This window comes from Pleurodeles waltl, chromosome 10 (genome assembly GCF_031143425.1).
Source record: "Pleurodeles waltl isolate 20211129_DDA chromosome 10, aPleWal1.hap1.20221129, whole genome shotgun sequence".
NCBI lineage: Eukaryota > Metazoa > Chordata > Amphibia > Caudata > Salamandridae > Pleurodeles > Pleurodeles waltl.
The window spans coordinates 578,333,124-578,356,276 of record NC_090449.1 but is presented as its reverse complement, the minus strand read 5'-3'; the positions used below and the strand labels follow the sequence as shown (position 1 = coordinate 578,356,276).

At 41.8% G+C, this 23,153-nt stretch overlaps 1 protein-coding gene across 4 annotated transcripts in view; it reads left to right on the top strand.

The window, feature by feature from the left end:
• Positions 1-23,153, top strand: part of ADCYAP1R1 (ADCYAP receptor type I) — an 813,459-nt gene that overhangs the window by 715,431 nt on the left and 74,875 nt on the right. For all 4 annotated transcript variants that reach the window (XM_069211038.1, XM_069211037.1, XM_069211036.1 and 1 more), the window contains exons 11-12: positions 4,227-4,296; positions 9,794-9,885. In XM_069211038.1, the coding sequence (XP_069067139.1) occupies positions 4,227-4,296; positions 9,794-9,885 (162 nt within the window). The remainder of the gene's footprint in view (positions 1-4,226; positions 4,297-9,793; positions 9,886-23,153) is intronic.

Below are 23,153 nucleotides of genomic sequence, written 5' to 3'. Positions count from 1 at the left end.
ATTGCTCTTCAAATGTGAAATGGACATGATATATGTCATTTACAATGTGTGTGAAGTTGAGTGTACATTCATACCCATCAAATGTGATGTGGATTTTTCAGGATACTAATCTGTATGTCTGCAATGCTCCATGAGGCTACACTCTGATTATGAATCTTAGGGATAATGTGATGCATAAATGATTACCCAGACCATGATATAGTGATTAGAATAGGTGTTTAATGAAATATGGTAAGACAGTGGTGATGGTGACTATAGTTAAAAAATGTTTTGGACAATGTGTTGTCTGTGATGCAATCCTCCTGCAGTGTTTGAATGGTCCCCCTCATGTTCATGGACAACGTCCTCCTCTTCCTCCTCTTCAGGCATTTGTGGGTCTGGTTCATAGAGGGGAATGTTCCTCCTTACACAAATGTTTTGCAGGCTGGCACAGGTCAAAATTATCTTGCAGACCATTTCTGGTGAGTATAGGAGGCTGCCTCCGGTGATGTCGAGGCACATGAATCTTGACTTCAGGGTGCCAAAAGTCCTCTCGACTATGGTGCTTGTCCTCCGATGTGCCTCATTATAGGCACGCTCGGATGCTGTGCTTGGGTTTGCAAATGGGGTCATGATCCATGGCTGGATCACATACCCCTGATCAGCTGAAAGAGAAAATGAGTGAGAACATTTTGATGTTGTTTGCACCATGATTATCACTTTGCATGGCAGTTGTTCTCTTGTGTTGTCTGTGACTCATCTGTGTTTGTGTTATTGTGTGGAATCCTAGGCTTCTAGGATGCCCCATCAGCATTGGGTTGTTTCATTATCTGAACTGGTGTTTGGCTGATTGACCGGATGTCAGCTGTATTTTTGTAGACTTGCAGTACGTTGTGTACTCTCTTGCATTATGTCATGTGAAAGAGGTATCCATGTGTCTTAACTGGGGGTGACATGATACTTCCATACACAGAATCAATTCCACAGTGGTGGTAACACGGTTGTATCTATATGGCCTGGACATCCCATCCAATTTAACATATGCAATAGAATTTGTTAAACGTCATTGGGGCCCTTTGATTTGGCTAGGTGACAATGTACAACACATCTCCATAAGTTGTCAGCACCGACGTGTTGCCAATTGACAATGCACAAATATCCCATGTGTGACAAGTTCTCTGCAGACCTATTTCTCTGCCCTTGCCAAGTTGACTCATGTTCAGACATGTACCTATACTACTGAACCTGGTACAGTTCCGCTGGCTAACTTGGTTGTGAGGTTGACGATTTGAGTGTCAGAAGGTCCATATGCCTGAACATCTGTTGTGTATATGTATAATTGTCTCAAACCATATGTGTAGGAATGTGCACTCAATATTTTCACATCAATATGTGTTCTTAGCACAGCCCACATGCTTATTGGTAGTGGGCAATGTCAGAGCAGGAGTGATGTGAGATATTGGTACTGCCTCAATGATTCCATGTCACCTTCATTAGAATCATCATCATCATGCTATGTGTCTCATGGTGTTTGACCTGCAGCAAAACACATTACCACCCCTTACACAGTACTTATTGCTTGGAAGGGTGTTTGATTGAGTGTTATTGATGTGATATTGAAAGATTAATCTTCTAAGTTGTACTGCCAGTTAAGGCTATGTCATTGTCATTGTGTTGTTTTAAATTGGTCCCTTGTGTCTCTGGAGTGGCATCTGTTGTTATTTGCATCTGTCATTTGTCCATAGGTGTGTATCCAAATGGGTCAGGATATCACACATGACTAGCAGTGTCACACCCTCAGTGTCTTCCTGGCCACGTGTCAATGTAGTGGTGTATGTGTTGTGTGTCCTACAGGGTTGCTGTGCTGTGTGTATATAAGTAGGTTTCTGTACTTACCAACAAGTAGGCCATTTCCATATCGTCCATCCTGGTAGTGTTGATTGATGGTGCAGTGGCGGAAGATGAGTGAATCATGTACACTCCCAGGATACTTTGCCACGATGTTGGTGCTCAATCCCCGGTGATCGACAATGGCCTTCACATTGATGGAGTGTGTGCTTCCTGTTGCGGTATAGATGTTCGGTTGCAGCAGGTGGCACAATGCTTACATGTGTGCAGTCAATGGCACCAAGAATGTGTGGGAAGCCGTTGATTTGGTAGAAGCCCTGTTTTGTCTCCTGCTGCTTCAGCTGTGTGTTGGGGAAGCTGATGTGGTGGGGTGTGAGGGAGATGATGGCATCCAATACCTTGGGTAGGAAGGCAGAGAATGAGGGCTGTGAGATCCCGGCAACTAGGGCACCCGTGGTTTGAAACAAGCCACTTGCCAACATGTGGAGTACAGCTAGCAGCTTGGTCTCTGGTGGAATGATGTGGGGTGTCTGCAAGCTGGGTGCCAACTGTGGCTCAATGTTGCACAGCAGCTGCTGAATGGCTTGCCAGTTGAGTCTGCACCTCTGGATGATGTCTTGTTGCCGGAGTCCCAAAAGGGTTGTCCTGGTCCGGAATATCCTCTCCTGCCTTCTGCATTGCCTTTGGGGTCCCTGCTGGTGTTGTGGAAGCTGCTGGTGTTGTTCCTGTGCTCTGCGTCTCTGCTATTGCTTATGTGTGTTTTCCTTAAGTAGTGGTGTGTTTGCCCCATTGTAACGCCTGCCCTGACCCAGGCGTTATTTTTTTACGCAAATCGGGCTGTGCGTCATTTTCCGACTCCGCCTCCCGGCCGTGCAGGATTTTTGCGCGGTAGTGTTTAAGTCATTTTTTGGACGGGAACGCCTACCTTGCATGTCATTAACGCAAGGCAGTTTCCCGCATCCAGAAAATGACGCACACGGTGAAATTTGGGCGTTCGCGGGGTAGGACATCATAGTATAAATATGGTGCAAGGTTTGCGCCGAATGTGCATCAAAATTTTTGATGCAAATTCGGCACAGGCAGAGTATAAATATGCCCCTAACAGCTTTGGGATTCAGCGCACGGGTCATACTTCTGAGCAGAACTTCCTATGCTGACACTCTTTCTTTCACAAACTAAGCACTGCTTATTAGCCATGTGTATGACGTGGTGGGGGACAGTTCTCTCTAGGCCAGCTTTAAAAGCGTATTTATTAAGTTACGTTATAAAGTGTTGTACCTCACCTTTCATCATGTCATGTTGGCACTCTTTTATTAATGTGCCTTTTTCATGAGATAGAAACACGTGAGGCTTGTGAGCGATGCAACAAAATCACAGTCCTCAAAAAGATACCGTCAAGTAAAAAACCTGGAAGTTAATAGCAAGCAGGTGAGAACCCTCACACTAGTTTTACACCAATATAGTTTCTATCATTATTTAGTGGTATTGGTTTTGTAATTCATCTGCTGCTTCCCAGGATAGTGTACTTCGGATGTGTCTGCCAAGACACACTAGCAGACTTGTCAACTCCAAGTCCAGCTTTCTAGAAATGCTGTCAGCTATTTATAATGACACTCAGTACGATCTTTGCTGAGGTGACTTAGAGCCTCTCTAAGTCATTCGGATCTCGGTAGCAGAGGACTTCACACACAAATTGTGCATAGTTTTGCAGAACGCACATCATTACTAGTTTTGGTATTCTATGATAGCCAACATTGAATACACTTGTGAGGGTAGAAATTAGTCAGGCTCTTATGTGTTTCTGAAGTATACTCTATTGCTAAAATGGCAGAAGAAATATACACTCCTCAAATATAGTGCTTCTAAAGGCCCATAGTGGGTTTGTGCTACACTAATACCACATATATATATATATATATATATATATATATATATATATATATATATATATATATTCAAAAACATAGCTCTGTGCATTGAATACGCAATGGCCATAATTACGAGACTGCCTGATGAGTCTGACTCTTGCACCAAACCTAAGGGGCATATTTATACTTTTTTATGCAAAACTGCACTAATGCAGTTTTGCATCAAAATGTTTAGCACCGGCGTGCGCCATTCCTGAGCTCCAGCCGGGTGCCATATTTATGGAATGGTGCAAGCAGGTGCAAAGAGTGTCCTAGAGTAAAATAAATTATGTTAGCCGGTGGGGGTGGCGGTATGGGAGAAGGAGGTTTTGCACCAAAAAATGACATTAGGCTGTGTTAAGGTGCACCAGACACCCTCTAACTAATGCAATTGAGGAACCTCATAGCTCTGTAATTTTGAAATGTTTCATAGTCAAAATGATCTATTTAATGAATATTAACATATTGTTCCAAATCTGTTTGCATTTATAGCTGCTGGGATATGAATGATAACACTGCATTGTGGTGGGTGATCAAAGGCCCTGTGATTGCATCAATAATGGTAAGTGAAAAAGTTTGAAAATATAAATTAATTTACTGGCATACATTTTCTACATACTTATAAATATTTATAAATAGGATGTCACCAATGATTTTAAAAAAAACTAGTACGTTAACAAAATAGTGAATCCTTTGTTGATTTTCCTGATAACCAGTTATAAATGGTTTCTCCTCGACCCATTTGTCTTTTTACCTCAACTGAAGAGCTGTCTAGAGTTACGCACATACATTTACTATTCATGGATCCTAAGGCACTTTCACTATTTCTAGGGTCTTATGAATCTTTGGGGCATATTTACAAGAAGTGGCCATTGCGACCGCTGTACCAAACTTGGCAGCACTGCATTACTACTATAACACAGGGATGCAGCATATTCACTAGAATATGGCGCATCCCGAGGTTTCCCCCTCCACCGGTGCTAAATTGGCTGCTGAGTGCCATCGCAGCCACCCTTGCGCCATGGTGCAAGGATGGCTGCGTTGTGGGGAAGAATGTTTTTGTGCAGTAAGGGATACCTTTCTGCAGAAAAATAATCTTGAATTGCGATTTGCTCGCTCTGAGTGCTGCAGAATGCAGCACACATAGTAAGAGCAAAAAACAAGGAGAAATAAAAGCCCCTAGGGTGGCGTTAGATTTTGGCACTGCCTCAGGTTTACAAAATCTTGTAAATCTGGGGCACCGTCAAAATACAATGGGTGTTGCTGTGAAATGCCCACAGCAACACCCATTGCACACCCCTTCCACGCAAAGTGCTACGCCTGAAGGGGCCATATTTACAAGGTGGTGTTAAGCCATAAAAAGTGATTAACGCCACCTAGTAAATACAACTCAGTGCACAGCACTACCAGAGTGTCACAAAAAGTGATGGTCCAGTGGTGCTAGGGGCTTGTAAATATGCCCCTTCGTTTCTCAGTTCCGAGGGGTAAGAGTAACAATTATCAAATTTTGTAAACAATTTTTGGGTAACCCAAATGTCATATGATAACATTTGTAGTTGGTTCATAACGTTAAAAGAAATTTATTACGGACTCAAAGTCAATGTTACATAAATGAGTCTCAAAACCATAGTGTAAATATATAAAATCACCAAAGGAGAATTAAAGCGTCATACAATGTTAAACATATTTGGCATCTACAAGACTAAAACTTCAATTGCCACAATCCAGAAAATCAGAAAAAGCATGTGGTCCTTGGTCACTGAAATCAAATTCTCCTGCCTAATCATTTAAATCATAACCTGACTTTTCTAATTCTAGAGAGGATTTGAGAAAGGCCTGCAAACAGGAATTCAGTATAATTATCTGTTAAGAGAGGTGCAGTGGCATGAAGCCACTTAGAAAATATGAGGTCTGTAACTCATAAGGGTCCATTCAGCTCTAAGTGTAAGAAAGGGTCTGAATCACTTGATAACTACAACTTTCTTAAATCACAGTTTCCCAAGACGATGATATCACAGTCAAAGCTTCTCAATTGAAACCCCAATTATATTAAATTAGAAGTTGCATTTTTCAAACCCCTGGTACCTCCAATCTTGATACTCTTTGGTCTCAGCAATTTCAAAAGTGTTACAACTGCTAAGCTTCCAGAACACTCCTCTCTTTGTCCTTGCATAGCTCGTCTCAGGCTTTCTTAATTTTCACATACAATAAACTTCTTGTTGACTTAGTCTCTGCTTCTATCACCTGCATCTCGAAAGAAACATTAAGGAATAAAACAACTCCACATTGAAAGTTAAATATAAAAAGTAAAATTATATGTGTAGGCCTTTACTCCAGGCAAGTTAATAAAACAATAATAAACTTCCAGATTAAATGAATTCTAAACACTACATATGAGAATATAGGAAATGATTATGCAAAATAGTACCTTTAAAATGTTACTCTCAATAGATTTTCATAAAACGTTAATTAAATGTTACATCCAAAGGTGCACTCCACTCATATGCTTTGCAGTACAGAAATTATATAAAAGCATATTAAATGTGACCACCACAGTGTGACCACCAGTAAATAACCACCCTTCACGTTCTTTTTCCAGAGACTTAGTGGCACAGCCAAGCTACGCTCTTTCACTATGGTTGTTTGTAGAATGGATTACAGAATTTCATGGTACAAATTGGCTTTAGGTGGTATTTTCAATTAAGTACCAGAACTATTCTTGCTTTTTTTCCTCTCGGCATATACAGGGCTGTCATTCCGACCTCAGAATGTCCACCATCCTTAGAACCCTGGGCAGATCAGATGTGATGTGTCCAATTGGCTACAGCTGCTGATTTTGGAACAGGGGAATCCGCTCTAAATCCTAGCCTTGACTCAAGACCATGTGATTTTGGGCAAATCACTGAGCTTGTTCGCCATGCATAGCCCATGAGTAGTTATAGGACACTTCTGGGTTAGCTACCACCTGGGAGGTTGGATTGGTCACTGTCCATCAAGAAGTAATTTCAGTAATGTGCATGTGTGTGTCTCTGTCTAACAAGATCTTGTCTATCAGCACTGGTGGTGTTTGTTATGTGTTTTCTTGCTATAAGCATTTGGGTTACTCATCTTTCTAGAGAGGTGTGGAGAATAGTAGTTATCTTTAGTTCCTGCTTGCAATGAGTCGCCATGTAAATTCATTTTCAGAGTATGTCTACATTCTATTTTGTTTATGTTGCCAGAACCAAGTTTCTCTGCTTGTGCTTTCAAGAGTTTGAAGCTGCATATTCATACTGATCATGGCTCTAATCATACAGTGCTGTAATTCATCCAGCCCTCAATGGAAGACTCTGGGGTGATGCACTTGTCCTGCCCAAGCAGTCCTTGTTTCATGCAATGTCTGTTCCACAGCCATCATTCTTCCCATTCAGTAGCTCCCTCTTAAATTCATATCACCACATCACGTTCTCCAGTGTTTCAAGGATCGGTTTGCACAGAGGTAATATAACTCTCTCTCATCTATAAACAGTTGATTCAGCCAACCCTCTGACCTCCAGAGGTTTCGTTGTGAGCGAAACTGAAAGAGAAAGTACGTCCTAAAACTTTCTTCTTTTGGTTTAGCGGCATGAAATGTCTTCTTGCCTCTATCCAAATACGCCACTAATGGCCAGGTGACCAGTAGGTTGACAATTGCCACATTGATAAAAATCTTATTCCAAGGCATTCGGAATTTATGGTATCTGATAAGTAGTGCCTATTCTGACTTTTTCAGAACTAACATGTAGATGTTGGTGCTTACTCGACCAAAATCGATATCCGGATAAATACTGGACCCCTTCCCTGTGTTAACATCCGTCAGATTTCATTTGATGAAATTTAATACTGTACCACTTTTAATTGTGATTCCTGTGCAAAGCAAGGATCAGTGCAAGGATCACAATTTAATAGGTCACTTGTAATCAGGACCTTACTGTTTACATTTCATTTCTAGTCTTGTGAAACTATTTATGGCAGCATAAGTCAGAGGAGCAGATAAATGTCCAGTGTAGCCTCCTCAACATCATAAATCAGAGCCTAGGACTTGGCACGGCCTGGGAATATATACAGCTCTTGACTTCCTAGCTTTGCTCTACCTGTCTGCTGCTTGTACCACATAGAGGCCAGGATATGCAGCACACAGCTCAAGGTAAGCTGCAGTCACCAGCAATCCATAAAGCAACCCTACTAGACTCTAATCTCAGGTTGTTTGTCTGCCCGATTTCCAGAAGCAGAACACAGTGAATGGGGCTTCAGAAGTTTAGTACAAAGCAATCGTAGTCCTTGATGAAGGTCAGAAGGGAAGGGAAGCACAAACCTGTGACAGTCACCCACAGCTCAAAATTAGATCATCCAGTCGAGCCCAGCTTCACCCATCTGCAGTTGCAACCCAGTTGACATGCCTTGGCATGAAGCAGCCACATCAGTGAAGCCAACAGTCGGAGCTCAAGTAGAGAGCTTCCACCTTCAAGCCAGGTCGGTTCAGCTCTATACTTATAGTTTGGGCACATATAGCTATGATTTTGTAGTTAATATAATCGACAAAATATGATGTAATTTTACTCTGTCTATACAGACATTTACAGATATTCAGGGATCTGAATGATGCTTTAGAGAAACGTGAGAGACTGCTTAATTCTCAAATTTGTACCAATTTCAGCAATGAGGAGATATACCTAATTGACAATAAAAACAAAACTGAACGCTTGCATGCAAGCCAAAAGCGAATACATTTTCGAAATGACTTTATCAAGTATTTTAAACAGACAAGGAAGGTGGTGTTATGCTTTTGGGTGTCCTTTTGTTGCACATAAGAGTAAATAGTGATTGCACAGCTGTACTGAAGCACTCTGGACCCCATTTCTTAAATGACTTCTGATGAGCATGTACCTTTGCGACTCTTTTTTGGATAGCTATGAGTATTCCTACCAACCGAGGACAGGTGAAGGTTTCTATCTACCCACCAAAGGATCCACAGCAACACCAAGCCCTACAAATGTAAGCCACAGAATTAAAGATAAAAAAGGCTAATCTTTATTATTTTGAAAGCCCTTGACGTTTGCTTCTTCTGTGATCCAAAGGAGATGATGAGGGTACAAAATATCTTTGCAGGAAAGTAATCTGATTGAAGCACGTGATTAGCTACCACCGTTATAGCCATATGGGTTCCAGTGGCAATACAGAAGTGAAAAGTATTAATTCCCCCTTTTATTAATCACCTGATAAAATGTGATTGGCTCTTGCTACCACCATCAGTAATCCTATCACCCATCCCAAAAAAGAGTCCTTGTCAGCTTTATTTAATTGTTGGTATAACATTCCAGCAGAGTAAGAGTAAGTGTACAATTAAAAACAGCGAGCCCGGAGTGCATTCATTCATGGTTCTAGCTGTGGACGTGGGTGTGCTCATCAACTACATCATCAAGTATGCCTTATGCGAGGTACTGATAGATTACAATTGATATAGGACCACAAATCTACAATTACATGTGTAACTATAACCAGTGCTTAATTTGTAACGAAAAAATAATTTCAGGCCCTCGTAAGGAAGCCAATTCAAACAATTCCAGGCCCCCAAAGCTATAAGAATGGATTGAGCTGCAGGCATTAATCATTTTTAATATATATTATATGAATAAACTGTTGATTTGCTCATCTCTAAATTATACAAACAGCGCCACCATGTGACAGACTGCCATGCGTGCTGGTGTTGACAATTAAGTGGCGTTGTGGAGCACCAGACAACGCAGGCTCACATAAAGCAGTGACTATAACTACTACCAAAGATTCTCTCCAAATGAAAATATTAGTTCACGCCCAAACACAAGCATGCTATTTAAAAAACACAAATAACAAATGCATAAATAGGCATTTTCCTTAAAGATCATGTTGATTAATTATTACTGATACGTTGTTCTTTGCCATAGACTATAGATTTGAAGTAATCAACATCAGCCTTTTTACTGCTTGGCCTCCACTTTTAAACATAAAATGAAAAGCCACTAAAAAGTGAATGATAAGTTACCCTCTGTCTTTTTTTCCAGATCAACTTTGTGCTCTTTGTTGGTATAATAATCATTCTTGTGCAGAAACTACAGTCTCCTGACATTGGTGGAAACGAGTCTAGCATTTACTTGTAAGTATAGTGCATATGAAACAAACAAAACTTAGGTTTTAACTTTAAGATATACACATAGGAAAACAGAGGCACTCCTTGTGTTGGCTTTTTTTTTATAAATCCATCCATCTGTTGGGAAATTCTCTCAAGTTGTATGATTGTGTGCAAATCACTCAAAAATATGAAATGTGTTCATTCTGTATGAAAATTGTTAATGTATATGATAACTAAGAATAGTATATTAACTTTTCATAGCATTACACACATACACACACACACACATTATAAATACAGGAGTAACGGCTAAATAATTATGTAGTTTTGGTTAAACAAGAAATTAAATAGTGTTTAGAAAACATTTTACTAATATCTTTGGCTCTGTTTGACGAATGTGCACAAATATTTCAGAAAATGTTACTCTCATTTGTTTGATCATTGAAAATTCATGTACTTTGGTCAAGTGGGGGCTGAGCTATACAGCAGAGGGGTTCGAAAACATGAATTCTTTATTTGGTTATGCAGTGAGCTACAGAAATAAAATAATGGGTGTGAGTACACCAACTTTGACTTGTGTATGTAACACAGTTTCTTTTTAATGTTGCGTATGTTGTTGAATTTATGACAGTGTATTTATTATGTGGAGTCCCAGGGGTTCGATTTATGTATTTAGGCAAACAAATGGACATAGCACCTAAGTGATTATTCACAGCTGAAATTCTGTCCTAATCTGTCATTTGATGATGTTGCATTAGGTCCACAGACTACTATGAAGTCAGCAATGAACTGATCATGGGGATTAGGAAGGCAGGGGCGGCACATTACCCTTCCTGAGGGCTGGGGAAATGCTCAAATAGGTGTAAAATATCGTTTTCCTTCAGAAAATATTGTTTATGTTTAGCAAATGAATTTTCAAACAGTCTACAATTCAGTTCAATACTTTATTTTCAAGAAATACATTCTTACAGAAATATTGCATATTAGCAAATTCATTAATATAGACGTACACAAGTATCATAAAATCAGTAGCTCACAGCATACCTTTGAATCAATTCAACCGACACATTACTCTGCTTTTACGAATACAATAATGTAAGCATTCCTTACACCAAGGCTCAATAATAATTCAACCACCCAAATATCCACTTATATAAAAAATATTTAAAAAATAAATATTTCTTTAACCAGCAGCATTCAACTCGTTTTGCCCAAGTAAAACATTTTAAAGTGCAGAATGCGTAACAACTTATCGCAATCACAGGGGACTCATCTTAATCAACCTTACTAACTGAGTCAAATTTGCCACCTCCTATCCAGCCCTTGTCATGAAAAATTAACCAGCAGCATACAACATTGTTTTGCTCAAGTAAAACATTGTAAAGTGCAGAGTGGATAAAAACGTATCGCAATCTCAGTGGACTCTCTTAATCAACCTTACTAACAGGGTCAAATTTCCCATCTCCAGATTTGACCTTGTGGAAAGCAGCTGTGTTAGAAATGGGGTCTTTGGTTGGCAGTCAGGTTACCCCCTGGCCAAGCAAAGACCCTTACTCTAGTCAGGGTAAAGGAGAATCACCCTCAGTTAACCCCCGCTCACACCCTTGTTAACTTCGCACAAGCAGTTAGGCTTAACTTCAGAGTCTAGGTGTAAAGCATTTGTACCAACACACACGGTAACTCAATGAAAGCACCACAAAATGACACAACACAGGTTTAGATAATTTGGAAATATTTATCTAAACAAAACAAGACCTAAACAAAAAAAATCCAACATACACAAGTTGTGTTATTAATTTTAAAAGCAAGAGTCTTAAATGTTTTTGTAAACAGTAAAAACGCTGTTAGCGTTGAAAAGTACCTGGTTAGCATCAAAATGACACAATAAATGTGTATCAAAAAAGGTTAGCAATGCGTCGATTTCTCCTTCTCCGGTCGGGTCAGCGTGCGTTGTTTTTCCTCTCCGCAGGAGAGAGATGCATCAATCTGGGCCAGCACTTGGGTCCAGGAAGGCGTTGTGTCGGTTTTCCGTGCCCAGCAGGAAAATCCTGCCGCAAGGTATCACCAAAACCGCGCTGTGGGGGTTGCGAAGTTACCAGCCTCTGATAGCAGTGTTGTGCGTCATTTCTCCGCCTGTGTGCATTGATCTTCCATCCGCGCTGAAAGCGGAGCGTCGATTTGATCTGCGAAGCTGGAGGCATGTCATTTCTTCAGCCGCATCTCGGAGGTTGCGTGGGACATTTTCCTGCACGGCGGTCAATGCGTGGATTTTCAATCTTGGTCTGCCAGCTTCACCTGTCAAGGCCCCAGGAACTGGATAGGGCACCACTTGGTAGGGCAGGAGTCTCAGCAGAGAGTCCAGGTGCTGGCAGGGGAAGTCTTTGATGGCCCTGAGACTTCAACAACAGTAAGAAAGCTCAGGACAAGCCCATGGAGATTTCTTCACAAGCAGGAATGCACAACAAAGTTCAGTCTTTGTCCCCTTTCACCAGGCAGAAGCAGCAACTGCAGGATAGCTCCACAAAGCACAGTCACAGGCAGGGCAGCACTTCTCCTCAGCTCTTCAGCTCTTCTCCAGGCAGAGGTTCCTCTTGATTTCCAGAAGTAATCTAAAATCTGTGGTTTTGGGTGCTCTTCTCAAACCCATTTTGGCTTTTGAAGTAGGCTTACTTCAAAGAAAAGCCTCTCTTGTTTGTGAAATCCTGTTTTTCCCAGGCAAGGCCTCAGACACTCACCAGGGGGTTGGAGACTGCATTGTGTGAGGGCAGGCACAGCCCTTTCAGGTGTAAGGGACCACTCCTCCCCTCCCGCCTAGCACAGATGGCTCATCAGGATATGCAGACTACACCCCAGCTCCCTTTGTGTCACTGTCAAGAGTGGGGTGCAAACAGCCCAACTGTCAAACTCACACAGACAGGGAATCCCCAAACAGGCAGAGACACAGAATGGTTTAAGCAAGAAAATGCACACTTTCTAAAAGTGGCATTTTCAAACACTCAATCCCAAAACCAATGTCACTAAAAGATGTATTTTTAAATAGTCGAGAGTCACCAAACTCCACATGTCCATCCGCTCCCAAAGGGAATCTACTCTTTAATCATATTTAAAGGCAGCCCCCATGTTAACCTATGAGAGGGATATGCCTTGCAACAGTGAAAAATGAATTTGGCAGTATTTCACTGCCAGGACATATAAAGCACATTAGTTTATGTCCTACCTTAAGCATACACTGCACCCTGCCCATGGGGCTTCCTAGGTCCTAACTTAGGGGTGTTTTACATGTAGGAAAAGGGAAGGTTTAGGCCTGGCAAGTGGGTACACTTGCCAAGTCAAATTGGCAGGTTAAAACTGCACACACAGACACTGCAGTGGCAGGTCTGAGACATGATTACAGGGCTACTAATGTGGGTGGCACAGCCAGTGCTGCAGGCCCACTAGTAGCATTTGATTTACAGGCCCTGGGTACCTCTAGTGCACTGTACTAGGGACTTACCAGTAAATCAAATATGCCAATCAGGGATAAACCAACTACATACACATTTTATATAGGAGCACTTGCACTTTAGCACTGGATAGTAAAAACAGAGTCCAGCACACATCAACAACCTTTGAAACAGAGGCAAAAAGTTAGGGGAGACCACACCAAGGATGCCAAGTCTAACAAACTGATTACCATTTAAAAACCCAGTGCTACCGACCTCAGAGGAGTGCCAACCTAGATGTTAAAGAAAAAGCACACTAAGAGGAGGAGATGCTAGCATGGGATGATGTGATTTTATGCAGGTATTGACCAGTCACAATGGCAACATTCTGAAATGTAGGGCACAGATCAAGTTTAGACCCAATTTTCTCAACCGTATCCCATACTTTTAAAAAACAGACTGGAGAATATTTCTTTCTTTCCTTGAGGAAGAATACACAGTATATCAACAGGTGGCTCACTGAATATTTCATACTCTGCGCACAGGGACATTGACCATGGTTCTCGTCTAATTCAGTTTTTAGCACCAATATTTGCACCCTTGGTCTATTCCCAACCTCAACCGCAGAATTACATTTCATAGAGAGTTATCTGGGATTTGTTATAAGTAGAGGAAGAGGTCCACACTCTCCCAGAAAAAATAGGAAGGGAGTAACTGAACTTTTGCCTTGAGATACTGAAGATCCCCTCTCCAGCTGGTTTCAATGACACATTGCAGAAGGGAGTACTTTATTTGTCTAACTTGTGCTGGTTGGCCTCCTTCTCAATGCATAATATGGAGTCCCAGGCGCTTTACCATTACAGTCACAGGGTTCCTGTTACTAGGGAAAGTTGACAATATCCCAGGTAAAGCCAGGCCCAACAGTTTATCACCAGGAACCCAATTTCTTTGATCAAAAATAAAAATGTAAGGCTCTGGCATCAGCCAGCACACACCAGGCTGTGGTTTTCGACTCCCTCCTTGTATCAACACATTTTAGGTAAATCAAGGAACAACTTCAGGGAATTTCCTTCGAAACCTTCCCATGAGACCCCTATATCCATTGACAGCACCTCTGATCCATAAAGAGCCTGGGGGATTATTTTGCCCTGTATGACCTTACTTAGAGGATCAAATGTATAACTGTTGTATTTACAACCTAACCATTTTGGGTCATTCACTTCTGCTGATAGTACAAGTCTCCCGTAAGCCACAGGTTTATCGCACCTCAGATCATCTGAAAAGATCATGTCCAGATACTTATATTATCTGACCTCCTCCAAGCACACGTTAACTAAGAACCAAGTAAATTTATTTTTCTTTGTAGTGGAAAACAAGGTTTTTGTATTGTCAATATTTATCATTAATTTATATTCAAGACAATAAGCATTTAGGGCATTACATTTCTGCTCAAGCCCTAGGGGTGTGAGATCCACGACCACCAGATCATCTGCGTACATAAGGCAGCTAGTATGCCCACCCCAATCTTTGTGGAATAACAATGCATGCCACTTAACATTTGCGGAGGTCGGCAAGGACTCAGCTGTAAGCCATTCTCTACCAGGATTTTCCTCGAAAGGCTACCTAGCCCATCCAGGTAAACTTGGACCCAGTTGTCAATATGAAGCTTCATCACAAGCCTGACGGGGGTCCAGCTACATTCTACTGCTGGAGTTTTCTCCAGAGTGTACCTATGTCCACCCTTTAGAATGCTACTTGGAAGCCAATGAAGCAGCAGCAAAGGCCACCAACCGACTCTATTGACTTCCTTGCCACTCCTCACAGCCAGAAACAGTGGAGTACTTTGGTTTGAAACATCCTTGCTCCGCATGGATCAATTTATGGTCAAAAGCCCAGGCAGTTAGGTGCTTTAATATTGTCTGAGCAAGGAGTTTAGAAGAAATATCTAGGAGAGAAATCAAACAATAGCTAGCATGCTGATCCATTTTGCCTTTTTTATGAACCAAAATACACTATTGCTCCTTTCCATGAAGTCAGGAGGATGCCTGTATACATGACGCATTGAAATAACCCAAACAAAATGAGTTCCCATTTCTTGGGGTCTGTCTTAAATATCACAGATGGAAGCCATCTGGGCCACCAGCTCTAATGGCTTTCATATTACTGGCATTACCTTGCCTGAGAGTTTGCAATCACTTCTGCCTCCACTTCCAAGCTGGACCGGGACGCTGACAAATTTCCAGTGTTTCCACCTCTACATGGAGAGTAAATAAAGGAATACCAATCTTCCTTCCTTATCTGGGCCTCAAGGGAGGACGATGATGCAACAGAATTCACAAGCCGCCAGAAGCACTTACTATTTTTTTAGGTAATGCCAACTAGCATTAACTCCCAATTTACCCTATAAAACTCTCTCTTTTCATGGACCCGTACGATTTGATAGGCAATTCTTGAAGCCACCACAGCTGTTCAATTAAACAAGAGTCACTTGGATTTGACTTAAGGCATCAACTACTCCTATTTACTGCTCTTCTGCCCTCCCAACAGTCATCATCAAACCAGCTACTCAGAACCTCTTGTACCACTAGCTGGATGAGGGCCCCTTAGTCAGCTTGAAGTGGACTAGTAATAGCTTTCTTAACCTATAATACCAACCCAGTGCATCTTGCCCTGCTTCCATGTCTAGATGCTCAAATTCATTTGAGAAAGGGCCTGGCATACGTCGTCAGTAATCAGCACTGAAATTCTCTTATGATAAACTACCTCAAGAGATAAGGTGACACATGAACAGTGTGAGAAAGGATCTTTAAACTCAAAACTAAGGGCAAGGTGGTTGTTAGTCCCTATATCAAGACCTCTAGAGTTTTTCACCCAATAGAATTAGTGTATTCAAACCATCACATAGTCAATGGGCAAACTGCTGTTACCGTATTTAAATTTAAAGGTTCTCGCGGCAGGAATATCATCATTACCCCAACCGTTCAAATTAGTCAACTTTAGTTGGACTAAATGGGGAAAAACCTTCCCCTCTCCTTCCTTAGAATGTTCCGAAAAGACACAGTCGGGAATATTTTGTGGCAGCCGCAGCTCTTTCATAGCCACATCAAAATCTTTGAAATCTGATTTTTCATTAACATCCCCACCACCACCAACAAAGCATATGGATAGTCACACATCCATTTTTTCACGTCATTAACCAGATTCAGTAGTTCACACTCAAGCAGGGGGAGCATTGAAGGAACATACATATTAAAACAAATCATTTGCTTTATCCCCTGAGCTTTGGAAAACAAGTCAATTAAACAAGCAAAGGCCCATACACAAATAGTTTGAAGCTTCATTACCTTCTTCCCACAGTGGACAGATACAAGTATTAGTAGCACTTCCCCTTAATGAGGTCTTGGCATTTTGACTTATGTCAACAAACCCCACCACTACAGGGCACTTCAACAACTAGGTTTCCTGGAGGAACAGTACTGGATAGTTTGGTAAGACCTCTCTACAGTTTTACATTTCTATAAATGATTTAAAACCGTGTACATTCCATACCAGGACTTAACCTGGCAGTAGACGCACTGACTTCTACCAGGCGATTTCTTCAGCACCTCCACCACTCTACGGAGGCATATAGTTATTGCGGCTGTCTCTAAGGGGTGATTCTCCATTCTGCGGGTGATATACACCTGCCAACCATGGCCGCTTTCCCCCTTTGTCTCTTCACCATCCAGGGGGGTAAAACAGATTTTGATTTCTCTAGTCTAGGGCTCTATCATTCTGGAATGTTAGGGTAACTATTCTTTCTTTCAATCCGTCTCGCTCCCACCAACTCCTTCCAGCACCTATACTCTGCCCCACACCCAGGGGCCTAGTGAAAAAAATGTGGTTATGCTTTAACCCTCAATGTTCACATAGAAATGGGGTTGTCTGGGTGTAATAGCACTCCCTTGGATTGACAACAGTTTCAAGTATTGCCTCACTACCTTCGCAGAGGCTGAGGCCATTTGTTGCCAGAAGCTTCCATTACGTTCTTTACTCCTCAGAAACAAACAATATATTGGTTAGTTCTTTCCTTGCAACCTTTCTAAAACCAACCAGAACCAGATCCTTTGAGGAAATATTCCTTAATATTTTAATGTAAACAAACACACTTAACAGTCTGGAGAAGACAGCTAGATGAATGAAGCGTTTTCATTTTGAGGTGCGGCTTTAAAAGCAACACTGGCTGTGCCATAAACTCAAAGGCGTCCCAAGTATGGCTTGCAGTAGTTTTATTTGAACCAGCCATGGGTTTTCCTTTATCAGACTCATGACTACCACATATGGAGTTGGATGGAAGTATCTCCTTTGAACTTTTTGTATTTTTACCTCCAGTGGCCACTTTTATCACTGTTGGACCTACCTTGGTTTTCTCTCTCTTTTTCTGGAAGTTTCCTTAACCTTCTTAGACTTTCTTACCAGACTTCCCCCTAGTGATTCACCCCTTACCCATCATAGGGAGCACTAGTAGAGTTGGGGACTTGGAGGATTGACTAAGGGGAACCACACCACACAACTTAGATCGGCCCATGAGCTTTTTACCTCCCCTCCCTTCTTGGGCTCCCTTTCTCCTCCCTGATCTCAACAGCATACTGAGACTAAATTTAGATAGTACCATTTTCTCCTAAAAACACTCCCACTTTTCAGGACTAAATAGGGAATTTGTGAAACAAATATTTCATCATTTACAGTGCATGTAACTAGATGAGTCCCCTCTGGGGGAAGGGTGGGGCGGAAGGGAGACCAGTGTCCTTTTGACCCTCCTCCCAAAATCGCCTCCCTAGACCCATCCTTTAGTGTTTTACTAGTAGCTTCAAGCAGTTGGATAAGCTTAACATTTTTGGTATTATTCAAAACCTTTGCCTTTAACTTTTCCAGAAATGTTACTTGCATTAGGGAAAGAATGTTCAACACTGACAAATCTTGGGCAAAGTCAGAAGCATTTCCCAAAGAATGTATCTCATTTGTCAATTTGTGCTTGTCATTAACAGTCCCCCTGATTGGTCCAGCAACCAGTACCTTGTATTATTCACCCTCAACAACGGGTGTACACTTAGATTGTATACTGCATGATTATTCAGTCAGGGCTACACCAGACCCAACTCCCCTCATAGTTTTTGGAGAAGACAAGGACCTTGGGGCTCTAGCTCCCAAGCCCTCCTCCCTCTGGCGTTGGACCCCTCTTTTAGGTTTGAAAGACTTGGCCCCCAGAACTTGTCTAGTACACTCAGGAAGGGAATTGTGGAACTCTACATCAACCTCTTTATTAATGGGGATACTAAATTGCGTAGCTTTAGGGGGCAAAAGGCCTGACCTGGAGACCAACTCAACAAAAGATCTAGGCTTCACTTATTTGCCCTCCCAATCAACAACACCCAGTAGTTGTGGCACACATTTAGTCACCCACTGCCAGCCATCATCACATAATGCCAGTACTGAAGAATTCTCCTTTCCTTTGCTCTTTGTAGTAACGCCTCCTGCTCCATTATCCCCTGTAGAGCAGGAGACTTCTGGAAGTTGTATTTTTGCTGGCTCGACAAAAGAAGTAATCACAGCTAAAGCGACTTTGTTCCCTCTAACACTCTCATCGATCTCACCTGAGGTATATGACCTCTCCACACTAACAGATCGATTCTCGGTATCAACATCAACATTGATGTTGGCCAAAATCATGGTATTATTCCTCTCGCTCCAGTTGGGCCTTGTACTTCTGATCTTAAATTGTTTTGCAACAAAGATGATTGCAGCCTGGCACCTGTAAGACTTCTGCCCATTCGCTGAGGGCTGAACTCTTTTTGTATGAGCGGGAGCAAAGACAGGGGTCGCAGTAGTCACAAAAGTGTCAATGGTGAGTGGCCTTGACAGTGAGTCAGATGTAGACTCCAGCAATAATTCCATCATGGGAACTGCAGACCCGTCCCAGTGGCCTTGGTTTAACCGAGAGGGACAGACGTCATAAGACCCACGCTGAGAGGGTAGCAGGGTTGCGAAAGTTGGGCAATGAGTTGGGCGAGGTACCATACCCCCTTCATGGCCTCCAACTGCCCACTCTATGATGGCAGTCCTTAACAACCGTCACCTCTTTTTTTGAAGTGGGGTAAGGAGTGAGGGTAAAAGGCATTGGATCCCCCAGTGATATCATTCAGACAGTCCATCAAACTGAGTTTCCCTGGGTCAGTGACCCCACCTCGCTCTTGGCCGGAAACCACATAGCCATCTGGAATGGTGGGGGCAGGGTCCAAGGACTCTAATGGTGCTCCAGGGCACTCCTTGGCCCCACACCTCCTTTCTGACAACCTTAGTATACACTCAGCCATAACTAAAAATGGAGTTAAAGGATAGTATTAAAAATTACAAAAAAAGTTACAATGGACGATAATCACCCAAACCACTAGCTCCAACAGTTGCTTTGATTAAATATGATGACAGAATGGTGACAGGTTGGTGGCAGATGATGACAGCTGAAGCTAAGCCCCTCTATCTGCCCAGTCTCTGCCCAGTCTATTCATGCCACTGCTCTCAGAGTCAAAAAACAAGAGTGGCAAAGGCAACAGCAAAGTGCAGGGTCAGCCCCTTGGTCCAGGAAGGAGCTATGGAGCCAGCATGGATACCAAAGCATAATAGAGGACCTGTAGTGCACTTTAGGGTAATATGCTGCTAAAATAAACATCTCCCTCAGCCAGCACCTCACTATCGTACTCTATAAGCACCCTGCTGCATATATTATCTTTAACCCTGGCTCAGACTCTGGCACTGATACTAGCACTGGCTTGCGGCATCCCCGTGCAGATGTAGAAGGAGCATAGGAGGAGCAGTGTTGGCCCGCAATTCATAGGGGCACAGCCTACCCCCTGATGCTGTGTTGCATCAAGAGTATGTGCCCCTGCATAGAAGCTCAATGGAACTCACTCTTCACTGTACTCGCCGGTTCACTGTCTGTCTTACCATATGGTGAGTATGGTGTGTAGTGGTGGTGAGTGGCGGTGGCAGCAGCAATGGGGAGCCCTCAAGGGGGCACTGGTTGGGCCACTCGGTTGACAGAAGCCTCCGCGCAGGGTGACAGTGAGAAGTGGTAGCTTCCCCTGCGTCTCCCTGCAGCAAACCACTGCAGTTTGCGGCTCACTCCCCAGCTTCCTGGCTTCTCTACTGCGGCATCTCTGCACTGCATAAACATCTCCTTGCCTCCTACAATGCCTTAACTTCAGCGTACCCATCAGCATGCAAACAGTCTACGGAGAATAGATTTTTTTTTTTTTATATAAAGCATAGGGCAAATGGCTTTAAAGTAGCTCTCTCTTCTATTGCAGTAATCTTATCTCAAACCATAATCCCTGCAGCATGCTTCTCTCTACCACCAACTCAAACTCTGGTCTGGTACAAGTATAAACTCCAAATAAGTTATAGAGGTACCACTTACCAACCCCAAAGGGACAGGGTTAGATGATGAATACACACAGAAAAGCTTCCCTTTGGGAATTGTTCTCAAACAAAGAAGCTTAAAAGAAATTGCTGGCACACAAATGTTATACACAGTGACTGATGACTAACTTGTAGCCATATTCAAAACCTAATGCAAAATAAAATAAAATACCCTTCTTAGACCACAGTGTGGTATTGTTTTCTCATTCTATTTTATTTCGTTGTTATAATAACTACATAATGCGACTTCTGTAGTATATACTACTTCATATTCCTATATACTTATTAAAATTTCTCATCTATTGAATTAAAAACATTCATGTTCACACTTAAAACTTACTCCCTCATATATACTCTAAAAAACTAACACTTAAATATTATTCTCTCATATGAACTCTAAAAACTGTGGCCGTGGGTTTTGGTGTTTTTTCAGTTGGGTCACCCCACCTTCTTCAGGACAAGTTCATTAATATACAAATTCCTTCATTCACATGATTTAATTCCTTGACTTCCAGTTAGTAGCACTATATTATGGTGATTCCTGCTGTTTTCTCATTTTTATAATTTTAAATCTTTTCCAGCATGGTCTACTTCTCTCACATGCTATTCTGTTATGTAGTTCAATAAACCCTGTCAAAAACGGGTCCGGTACCACTTTTTAAACTCTTGCGCATCCGTCTTAATTTGTTGATGCGGCGTGTGTTGGGTTTTTATGGGAGCTTCGCTTTTGCCCGGCTCTGTTGGATGGCGTTCCTCCTCTCAGTCCTTTTATAATCTTTTAATTCAATAGAAGAAAAATGTTAATTATAAGTGTATAGGAATATGAAGTAGTATATACTACAGAAGTCGCATTGTGTAGTTATTATAACAATTAAATAAAATAGAATGAGAAATAATAACACACGGTGGTCTAAGAAGGGTATTTTATTTTATTTTGCATTAAGGTTTGAACACGGCAATGAGTTAGTCACTAGTCACTTTGTATAACATTTGTGTGCCAGCAATAGCTTTTAAGCCTGTCTGTTTGAAAACAATTCCCAAAGGGAAACTTTTCTGTGTGTAGACATACTGGTACAAGTATATATTCTGCAGACAACTATGCCCTTTTCCAGTACTAGTTGAAATTGTTGTATACTGGTGTTGCATACAAAAAAGAATGTAGGGGGATTTCCTATAACTTTTGCATTCTATGATAATTGGTTTGACAACCTCTAAAAAACAGAATATATCATCTTAAATGTAATCTCTTAATGTTGTGTGCAGTTTGCTTGAGGGAACACATTCATAGGAAGTTCACATTTACCTTTTCCAGAGGTTGTTATTGATAGGTGAAAGTGCAAAACAGGCCCAAGGACTCTTGATAGTGGGGGTTGGAGAAAGCCCTGGACACTTACAAAAGCTGTTATCCATGGGCATCCCTGATGGGGTGACTGAGCAAAGAGCATAGTTGAGTGTAACATTGTGTACCTCGGAGTCACTGGAAACAGTCAAAGGCTTTGTCTACTGGGCATTGAAACGAAGTACGGGGTGTAAGGCATTACCAAAGGCTACATCTAGTGCGCCATACTCCCTAGACACTGCTGATGTCTCACTGTGTAATGTGAGCCCAGAAGGAATTTGGGTGACATATTGGATACAGTGTGTGGCTAATAGTCACATCTTCAGAGCAGACTTGACTGGTAACAGAAACATGCCATTGCCTGTGGACTTTGGGGCTGGAAAGCCTTGTTCCCAAATGTCACAGGGTGCCAGAGAGTGATGAACCAACCCAAAGGATGAGTGAAGCCAGGAATCTAGGTGTATGGCATTTGCTAATAGTTTATCCTTGTAGTAATCCCTTTAGGCATAATAAAGAAGCTGCAGCCTGTGGGTACGTTTGTAAAGAGGTAAAGTGTATCATAACAAATCTAATTAATTTCTCAGAAATACATTATAAAGGAGGAGATATGATTGTTTACTATCATTACAAAAAGGTGTTACAAAATCTACACGCACTCATTTTGTTAAATACAGTCCAAACCCCCAAAACAACTTAAATTCAACCAATATGGAATAGATAATGACAGCATAATTGACACTAACTAATACATTACGGGCCTGATTCTAACTTTGGAGGACGGTGTTAAACCGTCCCAAAAGTGGCGGATATACCACCTACCGTATTACGAGTCCATTATATCCTATGGAACTCGTAATACGGTAGGTGGTATATCCGCCACTTTTGGGACGGTTTAACACCGTCCTCCAAAGTTAGAATCAGGCCCTACATGTCCTTCAAAATAATATTTCTCAACTTATTGCTTACAGGACGTTTTGCACTCCACTAGAACACAAATTGTTCAACCTAATTATATCAAACTGGGTCAGAAGTTAGAACATTAATCAATCCGACTGGGTTAGAAAACGCTGTCTGTT